This window comes from Hyla sarda, chromosome 1, assembly GCF_029499605.1.
Source record: "Hyla sarda isolate aHylSar1 chromosome 1, aHylSar1.hap1, whole genome shotgun sequence".
Taxonomy (NCBI): Eukaryota; Metazoa; Chordata; class Amphibia; order Anura; family Hylidae; genus Hyla; species Hyla sarda.
Window position 1 is genome coordinate 406,252,115 of NC_079189.1, and position 17,887 is coordinate 406,270,001.

Sequence of the window (17,887 nt, forward strand, 5' to 3'; positions counted from 1 at the left end):
TGCTCCACTTCTTTGTACCTTTGTAGTCCTCTATTGTTGGGTTTGTACCTTATGCTTGCATTTATATATAATTGGAGACTATTGTCCATTTACTTTATACGCAATGCATGGCTTTACCCCTGATTTGCACATTGTGTATTATGTTTACATGTGATAGCAGGTAGTGACGCCCTTTTGTTCCAGTTCCCCCTGTGAGAGTTTCTTCCCTCACGTTTTTATGTTTCACTTTGTTTTTAATGGATATAATAAAAATGGTATTTTAAATCTCAGTAAATGACTCCATAGTCTTTTGATTATACACCTTATCAACATCTGTAGATAATACTGCTGGGGGCTTACATAAGGGAGCAATGTGGCAGGTACTCGGGCATTGTGGCTAATACTAATGGATGCATTGTTGCTAGAACTTTTGGGAGACATGGTAGCAAGGACTTCTGCAAGTATTGTGACATTGATAATGATTGCTGCTGTGATCATTTTTTTTTATCACATTTGCTGTCATAGGCACTGTAGCTGTAGGAGAATTGTGATTGTCCATATGGTGATATTATGGGGTTGTTATTTTGAATTTTTTTGCCTTGGGTGCCTGTAGTGTTTGTCCCATCTTTAATGACCCAAACTTATCTCAGGCCCTCAAAATTGTTTTACCCTCCTATGTTTGCCAGTGTAGCAGCGAGAGTTGGTAAAACTGCAGATTTGCACAGCTTAGTTGATTCCAGCATCATCCTTTTGATCACCTTTAAACATCAACATTACATGGTTACATAGTTTGTAAGGCTGAAAAAAGACAATCGAGTTCAACCTAAATCCCTACTGTGTTCTTCTAGAGGAAGGAAAAAAAAAACATGAGGCTGATGCCAGTTGCCCCACGAGAGAGGAAAAGTTCTTCCCGACCACAATAGGGCGATCAGAAAAAATCCCTGGATCAACGTTTTATCTTCATAAATCTAGTATCCATTTGTTTATGGAGTCAGACATCACAACATCATGTTGGAGAGAGTTCCATAGTCTCACTGCTCTTACAGTAAAGAATCTCTGTCTGTGATGATGGTGAAACCTTCTTTCCTCTAGACGTAGAGGATGCCCCCTTGTCATGGTTACCGGCCTAGGTATAAAAAGATCACTAGAAAGATCTCTGTATTGTCCCTTCATATATTTGTACATTGTGATCAATTTGCCTCTAAGATGTCTTCTCTCGAAACTAAATAACCCCAAGCTTGATAACCTGTCTTGGTCCTGTAATTCTCCCATACCATCAATTATCTTTGTCGCCCTCCCCTGCACCGTCTCCAGTTCAGCCATGTCCTTCTTCTCCTCCTCTGTGGTGATCACCTTACCCAGTTTAGTGTTATCTGCAAATATTAAAATTCTACTGTGCAAATATAGAATATATTGAAAAGCAGTGGACCCAGTAACTGCCACCCAACCAGACTTAAAGGGGTACTCTGCCCCTATACATCTTTTCCCCATCCAAGGATAGGGGATACAATGTCTGATCGTGGTGGTCCCGCCGCTGGGGAGCCCTGCGATCTCTCCTGCAGCCCCCTAGTCATCTGCAGCATGGAGCCAAAGTTTGCTCCGTGCCTGATGACTCACGATACAAGGGCAGGCGGTTTGTGACATCACGGCCCCACCCCCTTGTGAGGTCACACCCCGCCCCCTTAATGCAAGTCTATGGGAGAGGCCCCGACCCCTCCCATAGACTTGCATCCCATAGATAATGATAAAAACTTCAGATCACGACGCAAAAAATTTGCCCTCATGCATCCCTGCATATGGAAAAATAAAAAAGTTATAGGGGTCAGAAGATGACAATTTTACACATACTAATTTTGGTGCATGTAGTTGAATTTTTTTTAAAGTAGTAAAATAAAACCTATATAAATTACGTATCCTTGTAACCGCATAGACCTACAGAATAAAGATATGGTGTCATTTTTACAGAAAAGTGCACTGCATAGAATCGGAAGTTTTTTTTTCAATTTTTCCCCACAAATATTTTTTTTCTGGTTTCGCCGTAAATGTTGTGGTGAACTGATTGCTGTCATTATAAAGTACAATTGGTGGCACGAAAAATAAGCCCTCATATGGATCTGTAGGTGCAAATTTTAAAGTGTTATGATTTTTAGAAGGTGATGAGGAAAAAACGAAAATGCAAAAACGGAAAAACCCTGCGTCCTTAAAGGGTACCTCTCATCAAATAAACTTTTGATATATTTTAGATTAATGAATGTTGAATAACTTTCCAATAGCATGCTAATGAAAAATATGCTTCTTTCTATTGTATTTTTCCCGATCAGTCCTGTCAGCAAGCATTTCTGACTCATGCTGGAGTCCTAAACACTCAGAGCTGCCAGCCTGCTTTGTTCACAGCCAAACAGGCTGTGAACAAAGCAGGCTGGCAGCTCTGAGTGTTCTCCTTTGTGAACAAAGTAGACTGGCAGCTCGTAGTGTTTAGGACTCCAGCATGAGTCTGAAATGCTTGCTGCTAGGACTGCTGACCTCTGCTGTCTGCTGACCTCTGCTGTCCATTTTAGGAACTGTCCAGAGCAGCATATGTTTATTATGGGGATTTTCTCCTGCGCTGGACAGTTCCTAAAATGGACAGCAGAGGTAAGCAGAGAGCACTGTGGTCATGACATCGGAGGAAATGCATTTCTTTTTTGGATTTCTCTTTAGTATACAGCCCCTAAAAAGTACTGGAAGGATTAAGATTTTTTAATAGAAGTGATTTACAAATCTGTTTAACTTTCTGGCACCAGTTGATTTAAAAAATAAAAAATAAAAAAGTTTTTCGCGGGAGTACACCTTTAACCTCTTCAGGACATAGGGCGTATGGATACGCCCTGCATCCCGAGTCCTTAAGGACCGAGGGCGTATCCATACGCCCGTGGGAATTCCGGCCCCCACCGCTAGCCGGTTGGGGACAGGAGCCGGATGCCTGCTGAAATCGTTCAGCAGGCATCCCGGCATATCGCCCAGGGGGGTCATTATGCCCGTTGGCGATCGCCGCAGATCGCTGGACAATTCAGTCCAGCGATCTGCGGCGATTCCGGGTCAATCGGGTCTCCAGTGACCCGGTGACCCGGAATTACTGGCTGAGCCTGAGCCTGCAGGGGTGAGGTGGCACTGGTGCCACCTCACGATCGCCCTGATTCGTCGGCCGGATTACCGGCCGACCAATCAGGGCGCCTGCTGCGGGTGTCACTCCCGCACCCGCTCCGCCCCTCTTCCGGAGGGCGTGAGCGGGTGCGGGAAGACGACCCCGGGTGCTGGGGACCCCGATCCCCGGCGTCCATGTTGGGATCGGGGCCCCAGGAGCAGCGGCGGCGGCGATGACGACGAGGGACTGACTCTCCGGCTTGGATCGTTGGAGGTGAGTGACAGCCTCCTGCTGTTGCTTAGCAACAGCTCCCAGCATGCAAAAAGGGCATGCTGGGAGCTGTAGTTATGCAACAGCAGGAGGCAGACCACCACAACTCCCAGCATTCCCTTATGGGCATGCTGGGACTTATGGTTTTGCAACAGCTGGAGGCACATTTTTTCTATGGAAAAGTGTACCTTCAGCTGTTGTATAACTACAACTCCCAGCTTGCACAAACAGCTAAAGTGCATGCTGGGAGTTGTAGTGGTGCATCTGGTGGTTGCATAACTACAACTCCCAGCATGCCCGTTGGCTGTCGGTGACTGCTGAGAGTTGTAGAGTTGTAGTGACAGCTGAAGGCACACTGGTTGTGAAACTCAGAGTTTTTTTTTACCTAACTCAGTGTTTCACGACCGGTGTGCCTCCAGCTGTTGCAAACTACAACTCTCAGCAGTCACCGTACACCATGCACCGTACATGCTGGGAGTTGTAGTTTTGCAACAGCTGGAGGCACACTGGTTGTGAAACACTGAGTTAGGTCACAAACTCAGTGATACATAACCAGTGTGCCTACAGTTGTTGCAAAACTACAACTCTCAGCAGTCACCGACAGCCACCAGGCATGCTGGGAGTTGTAGTTATGCAACAGCTGAATGTCCCCCCCCCACCCAATGTGAACGTACAGGGTACACTCACATGGGCGGAGGATTACAGTAAGTATCTGGCTACAAGTTTGAGCTGCCGCAAACTTTCTGCTGCAGCTCAAACTGCCAGCGAGAAACTACTGTGAACCCCCGCCTGTGCGACTGTACCCTAAAAACACTACACTACACTAACACAAAAAATAAAATAAAAAGTAAAAAACACTACATATACACATACCCCTAAACAGCCCCCCCCCTCCCTCCCCAATAAAAATGAAAAACGTCTGGTACGCCACTGTTTCCAGAACGGAGCCTCCAGCTGTTGCAAAACAACTCCCAGTATTGACGGACAGCCGTTGACTGTCCAGGCATGCTGGGAGTTTTGCAACAGCTGGAGGCACCCTGTTTGGGAATCAATGGCGTAGAATTCCCCTATGTCCACCCCTATGCAAGTCCCTAATTTAGGCCTCAAATGCGCATGGCGCTCTCACTTTGGAGCCCTGTCGTATTTCAAGGCAACAGTTTAGGGCCACATATGGGGTATCACCGTACTCGGGAGAAATTGTGTTACAAATTTTGGGGGGTATTTTCTGCTTTTACCCTTTTTAAAAATGTTAAATTTTTGGGAAAACAAGCATTTTAGGTAAAAAAAATTTTTTTTTTTACATATGCAAAAGTCGTGAAACACCTGTGGGGTATTAAGGTTCACTTAACCCCTTGTTACGTTCCCCGAGGGGTCTAGTTTCCAAAATGGTATGCCATGTGGGTTTTTTTTTGCTGTCCTGGCACCATAGGGGCTTCCTAAATGCGGCATGCCCCCAGAGCAAAATTTGCTTTGCAAAAAGCCAAATGTGACTCCTTCTCTTCCGAGACCTGTAGTGCGCCAGCAGAGCACTTTTCACCCCCATATTGGGTGTTTTCTGAATCAGGAGAAATTGGGCTTCAAATTTTTAGGGGTATTTTCTGCTATTACCCTTTTTAAAAATTAAAACATTTTGGGAAAACAAGCATTTTAGGTAAAAATTTTATTTTTTTTACATTTGCAAAAGTCGTGAAACACCTGTGGGGTATTAAGGTTCACTTTATCCCATGTTACATTCCCCGAGGGGTCTAGTTTCCAAAATGGTATGCCATGTGTTTTTTTTTTTGCTGTTCTGGCACCATAAGGGCTTCCTAAAGGTGACATGCCCCCCAAAAACCATTTCAGAAAAACGTACTCTCCAAAATCCCCTTGTCGCTCCTTCCCTTCTGAGCCCTCTACTGCGCCCGCCGGACACTTTACATAGATATTTGAGGTATGTGCTTACTCAAGAGAAATTGGGCTACAAATATAAGTAAAAATTTTGTCCTTTTACCCCTTGTAAAAATTCAAAAATTGGGTCTACAAGAACATGTAAGTGTAAAAAATGAAGATTGTGAATTTTCTCCTTCACTTTGCTGCTATTCGTGTGAAACACCTAAAGGGTTAAAACACTTACTGAATGTCATTTTGAATACTTTGGGGGGTGCAGTTTTTATAATGGGGTCATTTATGGGGTATTTCTAATATGAAGACCCTTCAAATCCACTTCAAACCTGAACTGGTCCCTGAAAAATACTGAGTTTGAAAATTTTGTGAAAAATCGGAAAATTGCTGCTGACCATTGAAGCCCTCTGGTGTCTTCCAAAAGTAAAAACTCATCAATTTTATGATGCAAACATAAAGTAGACATATTGTATATGTGAACCAAAAAAAAATGTATTCGTAATATCCCTTTTCCTTACAAGCAGAGAGCTTCAAAGTTAGAAAAATCCGTAAATTTGATGCAAAATTTTCAAATTTTTCATCAAATTTACGGATTTTTCACCAAGAAAGGATGCAAGTATCGACAAAAATTTACCACTATGTTAAAGTAGAATATGTCACGAAAAAACAATCTCGGAATCAGAATGATAACTAAAAGCATCCCAGAGTTATTAATGTTTAAAGTGACAGTGGTCAGATGTGCAAAAAACGCTCCGGTCCTTAAGGCCAAAATGGGCTCCGTCCTGAAGGGGTTAAGCGTCATCAACTTACATATCACATTTTGCTCAAAACTGACTACCTCAGAGTATCATGGCCTTCTAATACAGGTTTTGTATCCTGGAAGCCTGACTTATGTCTAGATGACCATTGTCTGTACATCCAACACGGAACCCCTCTCCAAATCAACATAGCGCTAACTAAAACAGAGAGGAAAGTAATGAGCTAAAGCATAATAACTTCACAGTGATCCACTCTGAAAAGGAATGTATAAACTTACCCTATCTAAGAGAGTTTCTAAAGTAGCAAAAGAGAGAGATCTGAGAAATAACAGAAAAAAATGTGTGAAGAAAGGATAACGACAGAAAAGGAAAGAAAGAAAGAAAAAGAGGGCCGCCACGCCACGCCAAACCATTGCCGCAAATTAAAAGACATCCAACTTTATCGTCTACTCGCAGTTTTCCCAGTGTCCCCGCCAAACCTGCTCTGCAGTACAGGAAGTGTCATCAGACATTAAAGTAGTAAGCTCTTGAGGAGGATAGGCATGTTCAATAAACCATCTCCAATTACGAAAGAATGTATCCGCCCCTTGTTCTGTGTTACGCAAGGTGTCCAGTCTATCTATAAAAAGTAAACCCTTTAGAGTGTCAACTACCTGGTTTAAGGTGGGTGTGTTTTTGCAACCATTGTCTAAGTAGACATTATACAGTAGCTAGTAAGATAAAATGTACCCCCTTTAATTGCTACTATGATATCAGTGATATCCTGGGAATCCCTAGGAAAAATCATGCCTAGTGGGGTAAAAGGAACATCTACCTTCCACACTTGTTTCATGTAGGAGCTTACTTCTTTCCAGAAGGATAAAAATGTCCAGATTACATTTTGAGCAGTTTCTCAAGTAATGTGCTGGGGCATCTTTAAGTGACAAATTGTATGCATAGGTAGCTTTATGTAGAATGCAAAAGTGGGTTTTCCTCTAAGTTTCAACTGCTTTCCTGACTTGTTGTAACCCTAGCAATAACTTAGATTGAATGTCCTGGAGAGCTGCACACATCAGGTTCAAATAAATATCAGACAGAGACTGGCTTTTCAGACACAGACTGGGTTTTCCGCCCTCCATATAAAGCCATAAAAGTTCTGACACGGTGGCAAGTGTAGGTAAGTTTTAATCTGCATATACAGGTGTGGTGAGCCACTGGTGTTATGGCGGGACCATGGGGTGTAGCGGTGTAGGTAGCAGGGCCAGATGGTATTAACCCCTGGGGCCAGATGTTGTTAACCCCTAGTGTTCATGACGCCAGGATGTGTTTGTTTGGTGTAGAGTACCACAGACAACCAACCCAAAATGGCATATTGTAAAGGAGAGTCCAAAGCAGAGTTTTGATGCAACTGGAACTTTACTGAAGAAGGCAGTATAACAGTCTTTACAAACAGGCAACTTCCACAGAGGTGACCAGGACACAGGGAACCGCTCAGGCTTGCTTGGACTTGTAGTTGCAATAATGATGATGCAGGCCACTGTTCTACTGTTATGACTTTGGTAGGGACAGTAGGGACTTGACTTGTACTCACAGATTTGATGTGGCTGCAGACTTTTATAGGCTTGGGCCTAGATATGCTGGACTTGACTTGTACAGGACTTGTGCTTTAGTGTCCAGGAATCAAGAGCAGGAACTAAGAGAGAGAATGTGGAGACTACAGTCCCTTATATGTCAGGGGGCTGGACTAAAGCCCATTGGTAGCTGGTTTCCTGTGCCTCTGAAACTCTGGGTATATCATGTGATCACATGCCATATCACATGACCTTAGGAAGGTCCTATACAGGGTAAATATCCTAAAAACCTTTGTATATAGCTTATATCCACTGTACAATACATATAATAGATGTAAATACTTAATATACAAGACAATACCATATAATGACTTAGCGGGGAACCTGCAGGAGAGCCCTGTGGACCTGAGGGACTCTACCTGAGGGGACTTTAGGACTGAACAGAACCATGTTCTGTACCGGGACACCACACGGGAACGACAGACGTATTGGGAGGCCATATTTTTCAGCTACAACCTCCCAGGGCCAGAGCGACCTGTCAATCTCTGAAAGAACATGCAGTTTTGTTTGTATATCCTTTTATTTCTATATTAAAAAGTTTATTGTCCCTTTCTTGGGGGAAAGATGGTGAGTTCCAGAGGGTAATTTCCTGTGACATAATATACGGAAGCCCAGGTATCTTCCTTGGACAAATAGGAATAAATCACGTAGCACTCACCATCCTTCTTTTCTTCTTGCTTTGTTGTATTATCAACTGTACAAACACTGGATACAAGGCTGGGAAAGGCAGGGAGGGAGACAGGGTGCGGGGGAGAGCAAGACAGACAGAACTGTTTTGCATCAAATGACGCTTCTTCCGGCCTCAACAGGTAACAGGTGAAGTATGATTAAATAGGCTCTAGGGCGAAGCACTGTGAAGATAGGTAATGTGAACATACACCAATGATAAAAAATTTTCACACATAGAATCAGCTTAAAACCAATGACAAGCAAGTCATACAGTATGAAGGGGGATAGATCGTGTCTATCATTAAGTCCCAGTGCACCAAGTGCATTAAGATGGCTAATCCAAGTGATTTCTTTCTTCATTAGTATGTTGTCACCATCGATCCCCTGTCCATATGACTCTCTCGATGCCTGCAAACTTTATTTTGGACAAATCATTATTGTGTATACTTCGCATATGGTCTATAAATTTAGGGTCTCCCTTGCCTGTTCACAAGCTATAAAAATGTTCTCGTATACGCTTGAACAGGTTCCTCTTCGTTTTCCCTATATAATAAAAGCCACAAGTACAGACTATGCAATAAACAGCATGTGTACTGAGGCAAGTGATTAACTAGCAAACTGGAATGTCAGTACCACCTAAATTATAACCACAGAAGGAACAATTCCTACACAGAAAATTTCCCATTGGAGCTGTCTTGTTTAACCAATTGGTACCTCTCCTTTCATTTTTTCGAGTGCAGCTCTTGATATAGCTGCCAATTGTTGTGTTCCTTCTGTAAGTGATAATGGGGCGATTTTTCGCTATGTCTGCTATATCTGGGCCAGATTCCAAGATGTACCAATTTTTCTGTATAGCATTTCTCCCTGCTTGATTCATAGGGGAATTATGGAAGCTGAAAATAAATCTGTCAGACTGAACTCTAGCTTTTTTCTTTTTTCTCAGTTCTTCTTGTGTTTTACTCTGCACTCGCTGATAGGCTGAATTAATTATTTCAATTGGATATGCTCTCAAGTAAACGTTCTTTCAGTTCCTCCGGAGGAACTGCCTGTACGGGATGCCTCGTTGTACATGCTTGGGATGTGAGCTCTCATAGTGTAGACGGGAGTTCTGCATAATCTACTTCCTATAGCCTGTTGTTTTTATTATACCGCTCTCTATCCAAATCCTAACATCAAGAAAATCAAGTGTCTCGCTCTCCCCCGCACCCTGTCTCCCTTCCAGCATTGTATCCAGTGTTTGTACATTTAATAATACAAGAAAGCAAGAAGAAAAGAAGGATGGTGAGTGCTACATGATTTATTCCTATTCGTCCATGGTTATTGCATATCTTGTTCCGCACGTCTAGCACCCCATACCACAGCACTGGGATCATCGCACCATACCATTAAAGCTACTATATATGTATGCCGAGGCACTGCTTGTTTTCCCTCCATGTATCTTCCTAATCGCCTTCCATGTTGCGATCGTATCTTTTAAACTTTTTGCTTTTATCTATTATCAAAAGAAAAACAAATGTCCCATTAGTTAAAATAACAGCAGCAATAATAAAGTGGAGTTTAAAAATATAAAAAATAGACATAATGTTGAACTTTAATTTTGTTTCTTTCATTTCCAGGTAAAGTCCAAGAACTTAGGAAGACGTATCGCACCTTCAATCTTTCCTATGAGGAATCAGAGCTCAGAGAGCTTTTGAAGATATCAAAACTAAATGTGAAGCTGAATAAAGATCGGATACTTCAACAAGTTCAGAAAATTTTGAAGTGTAAATCATCCATCTGAAATCCATCTGTTTCTTTAAAGTGTAACAACAATGTTGTTGCGGCAGCAGGATACACTTTTAGGGTCTATTCACAAGTAGAGTATCCTGGACATATTTCATCTGTAGCATTTGAAGCTACAGATTTAATGCTGCAGAGTTTAATGTAAACTAAATGATTAACCACAAATTCAAATCTGCAGTTTCAAATCCTGTGCATCAAATATGTACAGGATACTGTACGTGTGAATATACCCTTAAAACTCACAGCAACTCCATAGCCAGTGAAGTCCTATGTAAGTCTATCTGTGATGTCTTGCTTTGGTAGCACGCGTTGTAGTTGCAGGGAGTTTCAAAAATGTATCCTGCCGCCGCAACATTGCTGTTACACTTTGTTTGCTCCTTTCCTTTATATTGTTATAACTACCAAATTTAGTAAAGTAAACTAAACATGGGATCTGTATACCATATAAGTGATTATATACAGGACCATATAGAGGTAGATACCAGCTGTGCATGGGATCTGTATACCACATAAGTGATTATATACAGGACTATATAGAGGTAGATACCAGCTGTAAACAGGATCGATCTGTACACCATATTAGTGATTTATAAACAGGACTATATAGAGGTAGATACCAGCTGTACACAAGATTTGTATACCATATAGGTGATTATATACAGGACCATATAGAGGTAGATACCAGCTGTGCATGGGATCTGTATACCACATAAGTGATTATATACAGGACTATATAGAGGTAGATACCAGCTGTAAACAGGATCGATCTGTACACCATATTAGTGATTTATAAACAGGACTATATAGAGGTAGATACCAGCTGTACACAAGATTTGTATACCATATAGGTGATTATATACAGGACCATATAGAGGTAGATACCAGCTGTGCATGGGATCTGTATACCACATAAGTGATTATATACAGGACTATATAGAGGTAGATACCAGCTGTATACAGGATCGATCTGTACACCATATTAGTGATTTATAAACAGGACTATATAGAGGTAGATACCAGCTGTACACAAGATTTGTATACCATATAGGTGATTATATACAGGACCATATAGAGGTAGATACCAGCTGTGCATGGGATCTGTATACCACATAAGTGATTATATACAGGACTATATAGAGGTAGATACCAACTGTATACAGTATCGATCTGTATACCATATTAGTGATTATATACATGACAATATAGAGGTAGATACCAGCTGTATACAGGATTGATCTGTATACCATATTAGTGATTATATACAGGACCATATAGAGGTAGATACCAGCTGTACACAAGATTTGTATACCATATGAGTGATTTATATACAGGACCCTATAGAGGATGATGCCCACTGAACATGGGTTCTGTATAGCATAAAAGTTATTATATACAGGACAGTATAGAGGTAGATACCAGCTGTACACAGGATCACTATGGCATACATTACAGTTACATCAAAGGTCTTTTCTGATTGGTGGCGTCCTCCTTCCTTGTCTTCTCCCTCTGCATCAGACGCCACATCGACTTCTTCCAGCCAAAACTCATCTCTTAAAATCTGCACAACAAAATGTTACAATCTGCATTTTTCCAGTGCCCTTCCAACCTCTACACAATCTCCCTATCTATAGGCCCTAGACTGTAATAATGCCCTCCAAGGTGTTCTGCACAGAAAAAAGGCAGGAAGAGAGGTAGCCAGGTATGTGGCTAAAAAACTAGTTAGGTAGATAGATAAGTAAATAGCCAGGTAGGTAGGTAGCTAGATAGGTAGCTAAATATGTAGGCAGGTAAGTAATTAGGTTTTTAGGTAGCCATATGTGTCGGTATACAGGTAGCTAGCTAGGTAGTTAGATGTAGGTCAGGTATGAAAGCAGTTAGTAATCCAGGTATGTAGGTAGGAGGGCAGGTATGACAGTAGGTAGTTAGGCAGCCAGGTATGTTGGTCATATATGAGATAGTTAGATAGCCAAATATGTAGGTGAGTAGAACCCCTCCCCCTTTATTTCAGGTTTAAAAAAAAGTTTTAAAAAAAAAAGAGACACTCACTTGACCCGGGTCACGGGTCTCAACTCGAGTGTTGGCAACAGATGTAGCTCACACAGAAAGGATGCTTTCAGATATATAGGAATGAGCCATGCAGACAGCTGAAAGCAGCGCTCGTCTGCCTGGGGATTCGGGACAAGTCTGAACAGACTGGCAGGTCACTCCACACATGCATCTAAAACACCCTCCGTAAACATTCCATTGATTTTAGTGGTGTATATGAATTGTATTTCACTTTGTAAACTGCAGTAAGAATTTTTTCTGTGCAGAAAATGCATCGGGAAAAAAGGCTTGGGTTGGCCCTATTGAATGGGGCTAATTCACATCCAAAACCACAACAAAATGCAAGGCAAAATAATTAAATACATGGTAATAAAGAAAATAATCAAATAGGGACATTGCCTAATGCTGAACAAATGGTGGAATACATTTTTGCCTAGCGTTTCTTTATAATTTCAACTCTTGTGGCAACATCATTTTTTAAACCAAGAAAGTATTTCAATAATTGTCATTTTATCTTATGGCTTAATAAAAGTTTATCAACTTCAGCAGCCTCAAGAATTATTATATACACTGCATGCATGATGAGTATGCAACCTTGCAAACGTCAGTTCAAATACCAAAGATACAGCAGAATACAAATGGAAGCAGGAGTGACTTTCAAACACAGATAATGTAAATCAGCAAAAAACTAAGTTTTATACCCCATCAAAAACCCAAACAGGGCAGGAAGGAACACAAGACAAAGGGAGAAAAGAGGGGGTAAGAGAAAGGTAGCTACTTTAGATTATGGAGGTAATAAAATTAGTCAGAACAAGATGGGACTGCACCTGTAGACAACCATATCCAGAGAGCATTGCGTACTCTGAATAAACAGACCATATAGCATAGAAGAAGAATATCTATCAGAATCTGTAGAACAGAGCTCTTCTATCTTCTGCAAGTGACCCAATGTCTTAACTCATACTGCACAGGAGGGATTGGTTGTTTAATTTCAAAGCCTATTAAGGATTTGTCTGGTGGCTATAAGAAAATGTTGTAGAAGACCTTGCTTGATATGGACCATAGAGCCAAGTAAGTTCTTTAAGAGAGCAGATGCGGTTGTGGGTAAGATATCAGTAGCACATGTACCAGTAGTACATGGGATCATATACTGTAGGGCAAAGACCTCTCGCCAGTGACCAGACACGACACCAGATGGTGCCAGGTGAAGCCACGCAATGTCAAAAAACCAAAGACACAGATGGGTTTAAGAGAGTGGAGGTTTAAGAGAGTATGGTACCATTGTGAAAGTATTTTATAACTGAGCTCCTGAATCTTACATGACACTCGGTGCTTTTGAGTCAGCAGGAAAGACTTGTGCCATTGTTCTGTCCAGAGGCCTCTACCCAAATCCTTTTCACATACGTAGGCTTAAAGGGGGAGATTTATCAAAACCTGTCCAGAGGAAAAGTTGCCCAGTTGCCCATAGCAACCAATCAGATTGCTTCTTTCATTTTAATCAAGGCCTCTGCAGAACGAAAGAAGTGATCTGATTGGTTGCTATGGGCAACTTTTCCTTTGCACAGGTTTTGATAAATCTCCCCCTTTAAATTCCTCACTCTCACTCTGCAGGGAGCCTCAGGAGCTATACAGATTTTTTCAAAAAAAGGAAAGTTGAGCCAGGAGATTTCACTCAGGAGTTAGGGAATCTACATAACTATGTCATTGAAGATATCACATCCAGGAACCACTGGGTAACAGAAATACCTCGGCTATACATCCCTATACACAGTGGACAAATTACATCCCTGATATGAGGATTCGGTGCCAGAGATAAAGATAGCAAAAATTGACTACACAAGGTTGCAGGTAGGCCACCAGAGGAGTCAACTGGCTTGAAGATGAAACTTCTAGCCATTTCAAACAACCTGCACAATGTTTCCAGGATTTTTAAGGAGTGGGGAGGAGGGCTGCAGGTCCTCACTTTGTAGCACATTGGGCACCCATAAGGGCCCTGAGCTAAAGGCAAAGAGAAGGAGCCTTTAATTCCTATGGTGCATCAGATCTACTACACAGTTACAAATCAAGGCATCATAATACATGAAGAAATCAGGTAGACCAGCTCCCTCTAATGGTTTCGATTTAGTAAGACAGTGGAAACTAAGGCAAGACCTGAAGTCCTGCCGTACAAAGTCCTCCATGATCATGTGTAACCTAAGAAACAATGATTTGAGAACATCCTAAGGAATAGTCTAAAACGAAAGAGTTTAGGTAGGGTATCCATTTAAACTGTGAATGCTTCCAAACAATGAAAGACAGTTATGTCCACTTTTGCAAGTCTGATTCAATAGTAAATCACAGGGGCTTATCAGTGGCATAGCTATAGAGGCTGCAAGGTTCACAATCGCGACCGGGCCTCATAATTATGGAACAGAGGAGTCGGGAGAAATACTTAGGGGTCTGGGGGGACAGAAGAGCCTGGAGGAGGACAGAGGGGTCTGGAGGAGGACAGTGCAGGGGTGAGATTCAGCTAAAGAAGAAACAGTGTGGGTCAATATGATTATTATGGGCACAGTTTGAAGGGTACAGTGTATGGCAGGGTTATATTCAGAGATTACAGTATCAGTGTGTTGCAGGGCTATATTCAGAGGGTATAGTGTCAGTGTGTGGCAGGGCTATATTCAGAGGGTACAGTGTCAGTTTTTGTGGCAGGGTTATATTCAGGGGGCAAATTATTTGGCAGTATTATAAGGATTATTGTCGTCATACAGAGTATGAGAATCCACTGACAAAGTGAGGAACCAATAATGTCCGGACTTCAGACTCTGCCGAGAACATGTATTTTCTAAGAAGTCCAGGTGCATGGACAAGTTGAAGACAAAAAAAAAAAAAGCAACTACAACGTAGAAGACATCACTGATATCATGACCCATCAGAGTCCCATCAGAACTGTAGTCACTTGTAAGTTCTACAGTTATGATGGGGGAAACTGTACCCCAATCTGTGGCGCTCCAGTTATTGTAAAACTACAGCTCCCAAAATGCCTAAGGCTCTCCAATGAGATATGTAACTTTGCAATAGCTGGAAAACCACTTGAACTGGGGTGATTGGTGCTGCTTATTTTAAAATGTCTGGGTCTATTTTTGGTCCCAGTCTGGCCCTTACATGGGGGTACGGGGGCCCAAGGTAATTTTTTGCATCAGGGCCCTGTGGTTTTCAGCTACGCCCCTGGAAATTAATGCCCAAGTACTTCATGGAAGAGGTCAACATCCATGCTAAGTCCCCCACTTTGGAGATTATTCCACCTATGGTGTTTTTTTGTGTCTTCGAGGTGGGTCAGGATACCAGCTATCTGACGAGAGTGTGTTTTGATAAAATGCTTGTGAGAGTCTAATTGCTAAATGACTGGTTCCTGAGCTGATTCAGCTTCAGTATGATGAATTCAGGCAGTGTAGCATGTCTTCTAAGTCCTGCTTACTTGCTATGGCGCTAAATCGAGCTTTTCAATTCTAGTCATTACCTGGAGATGGGTACACAGGATTTGGACTCATGGGTGTCCCTGAGGAATGTGAGGCATTGCTACCTTTAGGTATCAAATATATTTAATGCCACCAATATGGATACACAAGAAACATTGAATATGAAAATCGCTCTTAAAGAATTAGAGGAGGCTCTGTTGGCTGAGACGAAGATCTGGTGGGACATGTCCTCGCTTAAAAATGATGTGGAACAAGCGATGATACCGAGGGGACTCAGGATTAAAAAGTTCCCGACCATTTTCAGCCAAGAGTTTAAAAAGGACTGGGAACTTCTGATGGCAGATTCATCGCTACGATTTATAAAGTTAATTATACAATACGAAGAAAAAGCATTAGCAGAAGTAACAGAGAAAATTACAACTCTCCGTACTTCCCTAGTCCAATATGAAAACCATTCTGTTAATGTGGACAATAATAAGAAAATTACAAAAAATATTCAAAAACTGGAAACATCCATCGATACTGTCAAGCAGCAAAAGTTTCTACGCGATCTGGAGGACTACAAGACCAACAAGGTCTTTATATGGCCTAATGATGGTAAAAACATGACCCCAAGATCAATCCTCAAAAAGCGTAAAAACTCATACAAATGCTACAACAACACACAGACCAGAAAAGATCATAAAGTTCGTTTTTCTTCAGTAGAATCTGGTGATGTGGAGGATACTAGAGACTCTGACCTGCAGTCCGGTCCAGCTGCTTCATCTGCCGCATCTTCGCCCTTGCCGGCAACACCAAGAGGAAAGCCGCAAAGCAAGTCGTCAAAAAACGCTGTGCAGGCAGAAAACATTGTTCCCGGCAAAAGAACGAGACGCGACTACAAGAGGCAAATGCCACAATTCCCATATTTAATCTTTCGGCTACAATACTGTCAGAGACTCAACTAAATGTACTGTCAGGAGGACTGTCCTTTGCCCCCACTTGTAGATTCGATCTATTTCGGATATTGTTAGATCTAAAACGTTTTGTTAGACACATCACTTTACGCAAGCATTTTTTTTCCATTGATAATGCAAATGTTGCTTCAAATTTTGATAATGATGTGGGAGAGGTTGGTGACATAAATGTTTTGCAGCAGATATCCGACTCTGAATTGTCTGTTTTACCTCAGGTTAATGAGTCAGGCTCCACTGCTGGCTTCAGTTTCCTTGAACTGGCATTGCCGTCCAATTTACAGGACTTATGTGATAGTGAATTTACTACCGATATTCCCAAATTCACTGGTACTAATAAAGGGTTTTACCCAATCATGTCACGTACTCCTGTATTTGATACTTTTCAGGAACCAGTTGAGTCTGAATTAACTATGTTGTCCAGAAACCCAGGTCCAAAATGGAATAATTTTACCTATATGGAAAGGAAGGCCCTCAAAGACCTGGCAGAATTGGACAACATTGTTATTAGACAAGCTGATAAAGGTGGGGCGGTGATAATCTTAGACAGTGAGTTATATAAGAAATTGAATATGGAGATGCTTAATGATACATGTACATGTATAGACCCCTGTCCTGTGATCCCACCCCTTCCTTCAAAAAGTCTCTCAATTCCCTTGTGCACCTTGGAATACAGGACAATTATATTTCTGATAAATTAATAGAATATCTTATTATCGACTGTCCTGTAGTGCCAATATTTCATTCACTACCCAAGGTACACAAGGGCATATTTCCTCCTCCCCTCAGACCAATAGTAGCCGGTATTTTATCACTTAACGAACATTTATGTGAATGGGTTGACTCCTATCTTCAACCACTCATCCCCCTTATACCTGGATGCCTCAGTGACACTGGGCATGTACTGGAAATGATGAGCTATGTGGGTAACAGCTGATGTTACCTCACTTTACTCCGTGATACCCCACGATCTGGCTAGTGTAGCTCTCCAGTGGTTTTTCATACCTACTCCTGTTACCCTTCTGGGTTGCGGGACTATTTATGTACAGTGGTAGACTACCTCCTTAAACATAACTATTTTATGTTTAATGGAAAATTCTTTTTACAGGTTACAGGAGCTTCGATGGGGGCGAGGTTCTCCCCCTCTCTCGCCAACATTTATATGTGTTGGTGGGAGAGGGAGATTCTCTTCGCCCCCATCAACCCTTTCAGACAGAACATCATCTGGTATGGCCACTACATAGACGACCTCCTATTTATTTGGGGGTCGGGTGTTGCGGCCATACAGGGTTTGACCTCCTATTTGAACCACAACAACTTAAATTTACAATTCATTGTCACCACTGAACCTAAAGCC

The 17,887-nt window shown here is 41.8% G+C and overlaps 1 protein-coding gene across 8 annotated transcripts in view; it reads left to right on the forward strand.

The window, feature by feature from the left end:
• The window catches only part of PLA2G4C (phospholipase A2 group IVC), a 151,706-nt gene extending 139,042 nt beyond the window's left edge, over nucleotides 1-12,664 (forward strand). For 6 of the 8 annotated variants that reach the window (XM_056528570.1, XM_056528573.1, XM_056528571.1 and 3 more), the window contains one exon: nucleotides 9,908-12,664. In XM_056528570.1, the coding sequence (XP_056384545.1) occupies nucleotides 9,908-10,071 (164 nt within the window). In that variant the 3' untranslated portion in view covers nucleotides 10,072-12,664. The remainder of the gene's footprint in view (nucleotides 1-9,907) is intronic. The other 2 variants (XR_008845643.1, XR_008845633.1) reach the window with 2 other exon arrangements.
• The last annotated feature ends 5,223 nt before the right edge of the window (nucleotides 12,665-17,887 follow it).